Source organism: Boleophthalmus pectinirostris, unplaced genomic scaffold, assembly GCF_026225935.1.
Source record: "Boleophthalmus pectinirostris isolate CB_2022bp ecotype Guang Dong unplaced genomic scaffold, ASM2622593v1 HiC_scaffold_16, whole genome shotgun sequence".
Classification (NCBI taxonomy): Eukaryota; Metazoa; Chordata; class Actinopteri; order Gobiiformes; family Gobiidae; genus Boleophthalmus; species Boleophthalmus pectinirostris.
In genome coordinates this window covers 6,279,587-6,293,737 of record NW_026571095.1, presented here as the reverse complement: position 1 = coordinate 6,293,737, position 14,151 = coordinate 6,279,587, and the positions used below count along the sequence as shown (strand labels likewise).

General features: G+C 37.8%; 1 protein-coding gene across 1 annotated transcript in view; it reads right to left on the bottom strand.

Annotated features, from left to right (window-relative positions):
- mast3a (microtubule associated serine/threonine kinase 3a) overlaps positions 1–11,944 on the bottom strand; it is a 95,723-nt gene extending 83,779 nt beyond the window's left edge. The window contains 1 exon segment of the mRNA XM_055151566.1: positions 11,756–11,944. Within this exon segment, the coding sequence (XP_055007541.1) occupies positions 11,756–11,794 (39 nt within the window). The 5' untranslated portion in view covers positions 11,795–11,944.
- Positions 11,945–14,151: the final 2,207 nt, after the last annotated feature.

Here is a 14,151-nt window from a genome sequence, read left to right as displayed (position 1 = left end):
AGGCACTGCTCTGTCTGATCCAGTCTTTAGAATGTATGGATCTCATGTAGAAGTAGAACAGCCCGAGGTACATGTCAGATCTGTACGTCTGTTTATCAATAAAATGAAACACCAGTATCTGAGTAAATGCAAGCTAGATCACATTTAATGCCGTACTGTGGAACATTCCTTTAGTCATGTTTTGTATGAAACTTGAACCTCAATTGGAACGTTTACGCACATGTTTTTGTAGCTTCATAAAAGATCACAAAACTGTTGTTTGATACTTTGCAGCTGATGTCATCAACATTCGACTGTGACATGAGGAACTAGAGGCACTGCTCTGTCTGAAGATCTGTTACTCAAGTTAGACTTTATCTGAGTTTTAATTTAACACAATCTGTCAATAAAGAAGTGGTTTATCCAAAACTACAATTGAGCCAACAGTTTTTCAGTTAGTCACAGTCATTTTTTAGTTGAAAATTAAACTCTTAAACTGGACCATGAACTGTCGCATTCATCACAGGCTCCAGAGAATGTGCTGTTTAAATCCATTTTGTATTGTTTCTTGAGTTTTCAGACAATCTTAAAACTTTTTCAACAGTGTGTGCTAAAGTGTGCGTTGTGTCTCCATGGTAACTACTGAACATTCCACCATAGAGATACTAGTACATACAGAAAGAACCCCCCCAGCGAGTGTCCCTGCAGAGGATCAATGTAAAAACTAATGTATTTTTAACACTCTTTTATAGATTATGCAGTTCTTTTAAAGGTGCATTGTGGTACTTTTCTGGCGGAGGGTTTGTCAAGCCAGAACAAAGAGAATGTTTGGTGAATTTTATCAAGGGGAAAGACGTTATTGTCCTTCTTCCTACAGGATTTGGGAAAAGTTGAATATACCAGTTAGTTAGCGGCAGGGCTGGTATCATTAAGAAGTTGCTGATACGATACATACCTCAATACACAGGCCACGATACGATACATATCTCTATGCAGTGCACTTTCAATTCGATACGATATATTTCAAATCGATTTGATACGGTTCAATAAAAATAAAAGCTAAATCATGGCTGTGATACTAAAAGTGTTTGTTAAACCACTTTTTGTGCAAAGTTCATATGAAACACAAACATTTTAATCATCAAAACAGTGAAAATGTCAAATGTGTCGCATAAATGAGTTTCCTTCCACTAAACAAACAACAAAACTGTAGCTGTAACAAAATAATTTAGTAAAATATACCAAAAAATACTCTTGGTGATATATCGATACAGCAGCCCTTGATATCGATACTGTATCGTCACATTAAACTAGGTGCAGAAATATTGAAATATTGATATATTGTATCGTTTAATGTGATGATACAGTATCAATATCGTGGGCTGCTGTAACGATATATCGCCAAGAGCATTTTTTGGTTTATTTTACAAAATTATTTTGTTACAGCTACAGTTTTGTTGTTTCTTTAGTGGAAAGAAACTTGTTTATGTGACACATTTGACATTTTCACTGTTTTGAGGATGTAAATGTTTGTGTTTCATATGAACTTTGCACAAGAAATGGTTTAACAAAGACTTTTAGTGTCACAGCCATGATTTAGACATTATTTTTTATTGGACCATATCGAACTGATTTGAAATATATAGTATTGAATTATATCAAATCGTAAGCTCACTGTATCGAGATATGTATCGTATCGTGGCCTATGTATCGCAATATGTATTGTATCACTGTATTGTACACTTTGAGTGTTTTAGCACAAGTGCTAGTTTTGAACACCTGTCCCTATAAAAATATAAACTACACGCATAAAAACAGAGAATACAAGACACATAAATTACATACAGATAAATTATATACAGTACATTTTCAGTGGATGCAGCTTTGATTGGAAACATACAATAATTTTAATTTCCTTTTAAATTTGTTGTTGTTGGTTTCCAATTTTAAATGAGCTGGTAAATCGTTTCACAGAGTGGCCCCTTTAAAAGAGAAAGAGGACTGACCAAGAGACCCCTGTACCTGAACAACACAATCACCACTAGCAGCGCCTCTTGTGTTCGCTCTGTGTGAACATTTTATGGTCCTGGCAAATTCTGAGTGTAATGGTGTATCGCAGTTAAGACACTTAAAAAAATATTTAAGATTATTAAAATTGATAACATTTTCTAAGTTAAAAAGTTGATGTTTCTTTGTAGTTTCACAGTGGTGCCAGTGTTTGGGCTTTTTGTCAAGGATCTTAAGGGTCAGTTTGTATAATGAACAAAGCAGTTTCAATGTAGTTGAGGAGGCCTGGGACCATGATACAATAAGATCGATGAGAGAAGATCATTGCATTCAAGAATAGTTTAGAGGTGTGGAGCGATAGATCTTTACGTATGAAATGAAAGCAACTGAAACTAGTCTTAATCTTCTTTGCCAAGTATTTTGTGTGATCGGTAAATTTGAACTTCTAGAGTCTAGAATGAGGCCAAGGTATTTAACTTCACTGACTGCTTGAATTTTCTCATTGTGCATAGTCACTTCAAAGTCACAGTTTTTTATTTGTGTACACACTGAAAAACAAAGAGAAACTGTTTTTTTCACATTCAAAGTCAGGTTACGTCTTGTTACGTCCAATGTGTGTTATATGTGTGTAATGGTCAGTGGGGCAGTAGGTTCATGTTGGTCCATGTGTGTGTACTAGTCTATGTGCTCTGACACTTGTTCTGATGCAGCTCCACATCATTTCCCAGCCCAACTGAACAACAGTAATACAGTCACATACACCATATGATGGAGGGGAGGCTGTCATTGTGTCCCTGGGCAAGACACCAACCACAGTGTCTATCTATATCACACAGCTCATACACATACTTAACAGATTTGTTTTTTTTTTAACACTTTAACACTTTTTTTAAACACTTTTTAAAAACACTTTTTTAAAAACACTTTTTATAAACACTTTTTAAAACACTTTTTTAACACTTCTTTTAAAAACACTTTTTTAAAACACTTTTTAACACCTTTTTTTAACACTTAGATTATGCAGTTATTTTAAAAGTGCATTGTGTAACTTTTCTGGTGGAGGGTTCGTCACATGCTTTTCTCCGTGGAGATGTTACAGGTTTTTCTAGGGATTCTGGAGATAAAACCATCTGTAATTGAGTAAATGAACAGCAGAGGTGTTTAATGTCACACTGTGGAACATTCCAAGCTGAGCAGTGACATCTCCATAGAAACAAGCAGGTGATGGACCTCATACATAGTGCACTTTTAAGCAGGAAGATAAAATGTATGTTAGAAGGTCAACTCTAATCTGAACTCTTTCCTTTTTATGAGGAGGAGTTAGCACAGCACGCTGCTATGTCGGACGTGCATGCAATGATTTTCTCACATCTCTCACATTTCATCACAGCATGGCCACAAAGCCCAGCCCAGCCTGCACACCGAAGCCTCTACAACATAAACAGGCAATGAAGATCCAAGACAAGAACCCCAAGAGATGGCATCACTGTGGAATTAAACACAAGCTTTTCACTTTCAAGAACTTTGTAAATGTTTGTATTCTGTTTTTAAAGGCCTGTTGTGTCACTTTTCTGTAACTTTTTGGTTTCATGTTTCACAATATGGCATTAAACTGTTTTAATATCATGCAGACCAAACCAGATCATGTTACAGGTCAGATCTGTGGAGAGGAGACCCCCCTCAGAGTCACGATGTCTGTTTTTTGAGTATTTTTGAGCAGTAAAACCACCTGTAATTGAATAAATGTAAGGTACAGCTGTTTAATGTCACACTGTGGAACATTCCAGGTGGAGCAATGACATGTCCATAGAAACAAGCAGGTGATGGACCCCCAACCAAAAAGTTACACAGTGCACCTTTAAATGTCTACAACTACATTCTTGAAGTAAATATAAAGCTGAAACTGACACAAAAACATAAAAGCAGATTTAAACCACAAAACTGTTCTATCTAATCTAATCTATAATATATACAAAAAACGAAACAAAAAAAAACAAAAAAACACACAAACTGCAATGAATAAATAACAAAATGAAACACTGCAGTTCTTAGTTTGCATCTGTAATGAGTCATATAAATTATTATCTCAACCTTCTACAGCTCAAATCTTTTCATATAGTCAAAAAATAACCACAAATATCCCAAAACAACAACAAAAAATGTACACAAGATAAATGCTGACCCCGCAAAACACTGCTCCAGCTTTCATATTTTGAATGATCAGTAAAGATATAAAGATATCAAAACCCCTTGATACGATATTTTTACGATATGCATCTCACGGTTCAATATTTACTGCAATATCTGTGGAAGCTAAAACAAAGCTGTATATGAATATGCTCCCTATTCCTTTTAAAAGCCTTGAAACACCTTTGGTACTGTTATAATAATGAAGAATTAAGATTTTAAAGTGCTTAATAACAGTTATTTTTTCACATAGTCTGCACTGACAACACCAAAGGATCTTGGTCTATGGAGTTCCATCTGTTTTGTAGCTGTTGCTGTGGCATGGTGAGGGGAGGCAAGTTTATTTGTAAGGCACAGTTTGTACACAAAGTCATGACTAACGACATGAGTTTTAATTTAAGCAAAGACACTTGTTATTCATATATTGTCAAGGCCTCAGATTATAGGAAAGTTTCATTGTTGACAAAAGCGCGTGTTGCATGCTAGGAATTATTTTGGTCGGCGGCAAGAAACACTAATTCAACATGACGGACGGAGCGAGAAAGCACGTAAAGGGTATTGATCCCGGTTATTTATCCACTCCAGAAATTGGTCATAAGCATCGATGGAGCCAAATCACCCTTTTCAACCCCGACAGAGCCTGGACCAAACCAAATTTCTGGTCAGAATCGCCAACTACGTGGACAAATATTCACTTTGGCGATATCCACAATGACTTGGTGGAAAGGATAAACCTCTACAGAGTATTTCAGAACAAATATCATATCATGTGATGCATATTGTGAAAATATCGTACAGAGAAATTTGGATCTTGTTACGTCTCATGTGTGTTATATGCAGTGTTGGGGAGTAACAGATTACATGTACTGGAGTTACGTAATCAGAGTACAAATTATGAGTAACTGCATTCAGTTACAGTTACTGTTTCAATGAGTGGTAATTAGATTACAGTTACTTTGTTGAAATAAATGGATCACATGGTGGTATTTTCCTGTTTTCACATTTTGGGCTATTCTGTTTTTTTTGTTTTGTTTTGTTCCGTAATTCCACTCATTGCCTAAACCAGGTCTAAACCAGATCTAAAACCAGGTCTAAATCCAGATCCAAACCAGTTCTAAACCAGGTCTAAACCAGGACTAAACCAGGAATAAATCAGGACTAAACCCAGGTCTAAACCAAGACTAAACCAGGTCTAAACCAGGTCTAAACCAGGAATAAATCAGGACTAAACCAGGAATAAACCAGGTCTAAACTAGGTCTAAACCAGGTCTATACTAGGTCTAAACCAGGACTAAACCAGGTCTAAACCAAGACTAAACCAGGACTAAACTAGGACTAAATCCAGGTCTAAACCAAGTCTAAAACCAGAACTAAACTGGGACTAAACCAAGTCTAAAACCAAGACTAAACTAGGACTAAACCAGGATTTAACAGGACAAAATCATGCCGCGTGAATCGTGTCTCCTCCTCTTCTATCAATAATATTTTCAATACGGTTAAGGAAAGTCTGGGCTTTTCATTTTCTTTTAGCAGATAAAACATCTTATGTGAAGATTTCTACAGCAAATCAAGTAATCCAAAGTATTCAGATTACGTTACTCACTTTAAGTAATTTAATGGATTCCGTTACAAACTACATTTTGGGGTATGTAATCTGTAATCTGTAGGGGAGTACATTTTAAAAGTCACCTTCCCAACACTGGTTATATGTGTGTAATGGTCAGTGGTGCAGTAGGTTCATGTTGGTCTGTGTGTGTACTAGTCTATGTGCTCTGACACTTGTTCTGATACAACTCAACATCATTTCCCAGCCCAACTGAACAACAGTAATACAGTCACATACACCATATGAGGGTGGTGAGGCTGTCATTGTGTCCCTGGGCAAGACATCAACCACAGTGTCTATCTTTATCACACAGCTCATACACATACTTAACGGCTTTAGTACAAGATGCACGCTGTGGTCAGAATGTCCCTCTTTTTTGTGTGGTTTTTGCCGCCTCTCTGTGGAAATGAAATAATTGGCATTCTTTTATTGACAAGCAGCTCTTTGTCCGCGTGTGCTCCGGGGATGGGACTCAAATCCAGCTTTGCACGAGGCAGCGTTGGGGCACTTCAATTGAATCCTGTTTGCAAGATTTTTGTTTTCATCTGTTGATTTTGACTAAATAAATGGTAATGAAAGGTGTTCTTTGTAACTTTTCGGGTAGAGCAAAGAGCACAGACACAAGGCTAATTAATGCTTTGTTTGGAGTATTCTTTTAAGAGGGATTATTGTACTTCTATGGGATGGTCTTTTTTTGTATCATGATTTGCAGATTGATGGAGAAGTGTTGTGTGAGAGCAGGGCTGACGTAGGCTTGTCAGTGAAGCATTGGACAGAATCTTACAGTTAACCGTAAAGAGGGTTTGAATTGGGCTTAGGAGAGATCACTAAATTACTCAAACATGAATGGATGACAATTTTTTTTCCAATAGTCCTGGTTTAGCCATTTCACTTCTGGTTTTCTTAGGTTTTAGTAGCAGAATTACAGTTGTGCATTGACTCAACACACTCTGCCGCCGTCACCTTGTTGCCGTCATTTTTCATTTTTGGATCTGCCTCGAGGTCTATGCACCGCGAAGTAATTCACCACCACAACGCTAGGAGGTGACAATTTAAAACTGAAAGTGAAGCGGAAAAGTGGAGTACCGGAAATGTTTGTAGAGCAGAGGTAGAGACGACCAATCACAGCTCTTATTGTGTGCGTCTCGCTCCCTGCTCTCTGCGTCCGTTCAATGTGTAGTTAGAACATTTCTGAGGTGCACATCGGTCGATACAGAACCTCTGCGGAGAGAATTCAAAATGTTTGTGTTGTGACACAGACACTTGAAGCACAACCATAAATTGGACCTGGTTAGAATCTCAGTAGTGCAGTTAAAAAATAAATGTAAAAGGCTCAGGGAATGTGCAATTATTAATAAAATACAAGAATGCAAAGGTTTCTGAACTTTATTCACAGGACGTATATGACACCCTGCAGACTTTTCAATATGAAGTGCAGAACTGACTCAAATTGTACTCTTTGCCATACAAACTGATTAGGTACCTATTTCCACATGGTATGGGAATGTCCAGGTGTTTTTTACTTTTGGAAGGTAATAAGCAATAGTCTGTCTCTTCTACTATCTACCAATATTCCCTGTTCACATTTGGTTTTGTTTCTTAATGACATGTCTCTGCTTGGCTTGAGTAAAGAGCAAGAAAAGGTTTTTCTGTCGGGTCTTACAGCTGCTATAAAAAAGGTTGCTGTTAGATGGAAACCCCCTCGTTCTTTATCACATTGCCAGTGATACTTTCATTTATGGACATTGCTTATTTAGAATTGTCCACAGCGCGTATCCATAATGCAAAAGAAAAAACTACTCAGTTCTGGAACCAAACAATATCTGATGTTAAAACCTCCTTGTTATGAGGCATATATTAGACCACTGAGCAGCTGAGTAATATTGTTGTTTTAAGTTTGTCTAAGTTTAATGTGGTAGATATAGATAAGCACTAATCTTTCATTTATTTAATTTCGTCCTGGACCTGTTATGTTGGTTTGTGTATTGCTTATTTGTTATATTAAAAACCAATAAACATTTGGTAACAAAAAAAAAGAATGCAAAGGGTTTCCCTGTAAAGAATGATTTAAAGGTCTTGATTTGAACATTCCTTCTTAGTTTTGAAAAAAAAAATAATAATAACTATTCATTTATGATGAATATCTTTGAATATATTGTTGTACCTTGTGTGTTTCTATGACAACGACACACATAGCAGTTCTATTTCCGTTGCTATGTTCTGTCCTCCAATTACCTTCATTGACAATTTCATCTCAATAATCCATCCCATAATTGTCACCTATTGCATTATCAGCCCAGGCCCGTCGGATGTGCTATCGATTTGCACACACCTTTTTTTATGCTACAAAAGCTTCTTCACTGCCACAATTATGATAAGCGTCTGATTGATTTGTCCCTTTGTGCTTGCCGTAGCTACAGGATGCACAGAAACCACAAAACCCACTTGTGCAGAAGTAGGCCAAGGCGCAGAGAATCTTATTTACACAGACAGTGACGGCATTTATAACTGAAGGATTTAGGTTATACTGCATGGACATGAGAAAATGAATGAAAGCATAGTTATACGGAAGGGGAATTTTTTAAAGTGCCCATACAATGCTCCTTTCTCATCTATGTTATAATGTTTCTTCATCAAAAACAGACGTGGAGTTGTGTTGTGTTTCATTCACACATTTAACACACAAACCCTGCAGATTTAGACTGAGTTCTTTTCTCAAACTGAAAACACTCTCTTCCACCTTGTGATGTCATGTGGTAATACAAGAAGTGCTTCACTGTGTTTTTAAACTCCATACACCTTCAATAGAATCATTTGGATAATTTCAGCCCTGGAATTACCAGCCTTTACTGAATTAAAAATAAAACGTAACTGTTAACTTGAAAACTCCCACTTCATGACATCACAAGTTGGAACAAAGCATTCAGAGCTTTGTTATACTAATGAAACAAAACACAACTCCAGGTCTGTTTTTGAGCAGGTAACGACATTATAACACCACTTAAAGCTCACCAGATTTGCTTATATGGTTTGAACTTCTGAATTTCATTACAGTGTCTTTGTGAAGAACTCTAGGTGGTCCTTGGGATATTTTTAATATCAATCAGTTTGTCACAAACTGATTGAGAACCTCAGCCATGTACTACTAACTGACCTAAATAGGTTTTGTATTTACAGTCATGGCAGTTTATATCAGTTTGTTATGACACATTAATGGTGTAACTTTTGTGTTGAGTGTCTGCGTATCATCAAACTCTGTTACTGAATTCTGAAACTTGATAACTCCAGGATGTCTGTTGTTGAAATGCTCCTGTCTGTTCCTGTCTGCTCCTGCCTGCTCTGCTCCTGCTTTGCTCCTGTCTGCTCCTGGCTGCCCCCGTCTGCTCCTACTTTCTTCTGCCTACTCCGGTCTGCTCCTGTCTGTTCCTATGTGCTCCTGTCTCCTCCTGTGTGCTCCTGTCTGTTCTTATTTTCTCATGCCTACTCCTGCCCGCTCCTGTCCTCCTGTCTGCTTCTGTCCTCCTGTCTGCTCCTGTCCTCCTGTCTGCTCCTGTGTGCTCATGTGCTTCTGTCTATTCGCATTTTCTCCTGTCTATTCCTGTCTGCTCCTTCTCTGTTCCTGTCTGCTCCAGTGTCCTCCTGTCTGTTCCTATGTGCTCCTGTCAGTTCCTATGTGCTCCTGTCTGTTCCTATTTTCGCCTGTCTACTCCTGTCTGCTGCTGTCTGCTCCTGCGCTCCTGTCTGTTCCTGTGCTCCTGTCTGTTCCTATTTTCTCCTGCCTGCTCCTGTCTATTCCTGCTTCTGTGTCCTCTTATCTGCTCCTGCTCTGCTCCTGTCTACTCCTATGTGCTCCTGTCTACTCCTGTCTGCTCCTGCCTGTACCTGCCCTGCTCCTATCTGCACCTGCATCTGTCTGCTCCTGTGTGGCCCTGTATGCTCCTGTCTGCTCCTGCCCTGCTCCTGCCCTGCTCCTGTCTGCCCCTGTACTGTGTTTAGCTTTCTGATTGATTCTAATGTGATTATTGTTGTCTGTGGGGCTGATGTTTGTGATGCTTTGCTGTGTTTTATGTCACTGTGACTTTAATGTCCATCATCGTCCCCAGAGACACACTGAACTCATCCTGCGGCCAAAATCAGACGCCCTCATGAAATAATGGCCCATGTCATCTTTTACAACACAAAAACTGTACCAACAAGTGTACAACATGGGATCATGATTTCATACAAGATGATACTAATAGATGAGAAACAATATACTAACTACTAACTAACCTCAGTGTACGATGTTTATTGTAATATTTGTGGAGGTGAACAAAATTGTGAATATGCAACTTTTTCCTTTTTAAAGGCCTTGACAATCCTTTGGTTCTATTATAATAAAAATAATAAAGATATTATAGTGCTTAATAACAGTTATTTCTTCATGTGGTCTGCAAAGGATCATGGTTTATGTAGTTCACTTTGGTTTTTACAGCACCATAACAATGAATTTAAACAAAAACACTTGTAGTTCAATATAAAACATTAAACTACAAGTGTTTTTGTACAGTATTATTGTGATGGCCCATGATATTGTGAGACTTTTGACGATACAATATCATGATATTTTGGTTATTGTTACCTTATGTCAGTCACAAAGTCATAAAATGACTTCAAAATGACTTGGGCCAATATGTATCATGTGGGTCAACTGTTCCTTTTCTAAATGAATGAATGAATACAATAAACAATACAATACAAAACAATAAACTGGTCTAAATAATGGTTAAGTTGTGACTCGTACTTTTAAATATAAAAGCTTAACAAACAAACCAAGTGTTGACAAGGACTCAAGACAACGAAGCCAGGACAAAACAGAACTAAGAAGGCTAAACCAGTAAAGGGCTGGACTAAACCGGGACTAGAAATGGTTTCTGTAACTGGGAATCAAAATATGTCAGCCTAATTGCATTCCAGTGTTATCAGAAGTAATGAAAATCAGATACTAATCCATACTAAAACTAAAACTCAAAACTAGATAACACTCATTTTGACAGGTAGAAATTAGCCTTTCCTGAATAGCTTTAGAATGAGAATGAAAGTATAAGAGCGCATATCACCCACATAGACTAGTATAAACCACTATGGACAAAACAAGATTCAGAATGTTAAAGTAGTAAAAGGCTGGACTAAACCAGGACTAAAAAAGGTCTCCATAACAGGATTAAACAGGGCATACTCTCCAAGCATGTCACAAATAATTGCTTCCCTTCAGGTACAAAAAGGAACAATGACAAAGGGGAAACTAAAGAGCATACATTGTTTTAAATTAAGCGTTTCTGATACTGATCTTTTGACTATTATAAATACCAGAGGGAGTCTATGCTTGAAAACAATGCCACTGCCTCTGTCCATGAATGAAGTAGTCAGCAGAAACGCGTGACTTCTCCTCGCATCCATCCATCCATTCTGGAGATGCCTCCACGATTGGTAAACATGGCACCCGTAACGCACGCAGCTCAGAAGCCTGATTTTCTGCCAATCACGTTTTACGCCGTGGAATTCTGTGCCACTGTCTCCAAGGCAACCTGACATCCAGTAATGTACCAGCATCTTTCACTTAACGATATCCCTAATTAACGCTGCAGGACGCAATTAGCTCGAAAATAACTAGAATTGTTTCAGATAACAGTTACGCGTTGGCATTCATTGAGTTTTTCACATTTCGTGCGTAAAAACAACGTCAAACGCACACGTAGCCGCTGTTTTAATAAAATAAATGATAAAAAGCACAATTAATTACAGTGAAAATAACTAGACCTGTTCCAGATAACACGTCGTGATTCGTTTAGTTTAGTTTCAAGGCTATATTTCGTGCGTAAAAACAGACGTTCAATGCGCATGTAGTTGCTGCACTGAAAAAGAAAGATTTTTTTTTTTTTTAAGCCAATGTCATGACACAAAATTGCAACTGTTGTCATGAAACAGACACGCTACCTGAAGTCCACGGCGTCTCAGAATATTCGGTTCGTCCATGTTTGGAGTGACAACAAAGATCCAAGTGTGCGCACGGCTCCAGCGGTCACTCGGCTAGTCTGTCCATAGCCTCTCGTTTAGCATAGCCTTCATCGGTGTCCACAAGTCACACACACTGCTCCTGCTGCTGCTGCAATGAACCGCTACTACACGCTGCTAACTGTGCTCAACACCAGCCAAGACTCCCGCCTCCTCCTCCTCCCTCCCCCCGGTGTCGAGAGGCGCTGAGGCCGGGCTGTGGAGCCGCTCTACCCGGTCACCTGATCCAGCGCTGCGGGGGCGCGCGGAAGGTCTGACCCCGCCCCTCTTAATGATATTGGGTGGTTATTTTTACTGCCCCCAAAACCACGGCCAAGGATGTTTACGAGTGCACTTTAATTAATTTGGAGGAGCAGGGGCAGGAAACAGGGCCAGAGAGGAGCTATTTTTGGGTTAAAACTGCAAGCAGAGATGGGGGGTGGATGTTTACATTGTGGCTATTGGATAAATTCGGTTAGACTGAACAGAGCTGTGTGGAGAAGTGTGGACTAGTTTCATAACAACAATTTATAAGAACAAAAATTACCAAAACCAAAAGTGGAACCATAAACTGGACTATAAGTGCAATTTCTGAACTTTAGAAATGAAATCTACTTGTTTACACACTGAAACTTTTTAGTGGATGGTCTGTCACCTGTTTCTGTCTCTGCAGAGATGTTATTTCATTCCCTAGAAACTCCACAGTATCTGCAATTAAACAGATCTATGAAGACAAGCAAGGTCGCTTCACTAGGCCACGTTACATGTCAGATCAGTGGAGAGACGAGCCCGATCATAGTAAGAATGTGAGTTTTTTTTCTGGTTTTGTAGCAATAAAACACCTGTAACTGAATGAAAGTGCAGTATAATTTCATGCAAGTCAAAGTCATAGCCTACAGTCAGGTGCACACCCCCCACTCCAGAAAAGTTACACACTGAACCTTTAACATTTGCCCAAATTTATTTAAACTCACACTATTCATATACTGATACGATTAGTACTATTACTACTACTCCTATTACTATTATTAATCAAAGATATTTTCATCTGACTGAAACACCCCAAAATGTACAAACTACTACTACTACTACTACTGCTACTACTACTACTACTACTACTACTACTACTGCTACTGCTACTGCAACTGTTACTACTGCTACTACTAACCTACTAATGCTACTACTACCTCTACTACTACTACTACTACGACTAACTACTACTTTAATGCTATATTGCTATTACTATTACTGCTGCTCCTTCTGCTATTACTACTACAGTTACTGCTACTGCAACTGTTACTACTACTACTAACCTACTACTGCTTTACTATACTACTACTACTACTACTACTACTTTTACTTGTTACTACTACTACTGCTATTTCTAAAACTGCTTTCTGAAGCTACTACAACTGCTACTGTTATTGCTGCTGCTACTACTAATTTTCTAAAGCTTTTGTTGCTGCTATATGCACATCAATCACAACTAAATACAAGTATAAGTTCTACTTGTCAATTATACAACATTTTACTGGTTTGTTTGGTGACATAAAAACTATTTTAGTCCCTTCAAAGGTTATATTAAAATATTTTTCAGATCTGTGTTCTAATGTCATTTCCTCATCATAAACAGACCTGGAGTTGTGTTTTGTTTCATTCACACATGTTTAACACACTGTACACAGATTTAGGCCGAGTTCTTTTTTCTCTCCACCTTGTAATGTCATGTGGTAATACAAGAAGTGCTCCACTGTGTTTTTAAACTCAGTAGAATTATTTATCCAAATTATCCAAATAATTCACTAGAATTATTTGGATAATTTCAGCCTCAGAATTGTCCATCTCTACTGAACAAAAGGTAAAAGGAACTGTTCACTTGAAGACTACCACTTCATGACATCACAAGTTTGAACAGAGCATTTTGAGCTTTGAAGATGTAACAGTAATAATAAAGGGTTACTCAAACATATGAATGAAACAAAACACAACTCCAGTTCTGTTTTGAGAAGTTAACAACATTCTAACATGTCTGAAAGCTCACAGGAGTCACTGTTGTGTATTATTGTAGTGTATTATTGTAGTGTATTACTGTAGTGTGTTATTGTAGTGTATTATTGTAGTGTATTATTTTAATGTATGATTGTAGTGTAATATTGTTGTGTATTATTGTAGTGTGTTATTGTAGTGTATTACTGTAGTGTGTTATTGTAGTGTATTATTGTAGTGTGTTATTGTAGTGTATTATTGTAGTGTATTATGGTAGTGTGTTATTGTAGTGTATTATTGTAGTGTATTGTTGTAGTGTGTTATTGTAGTGTATTATTGTACTGTATTATTGT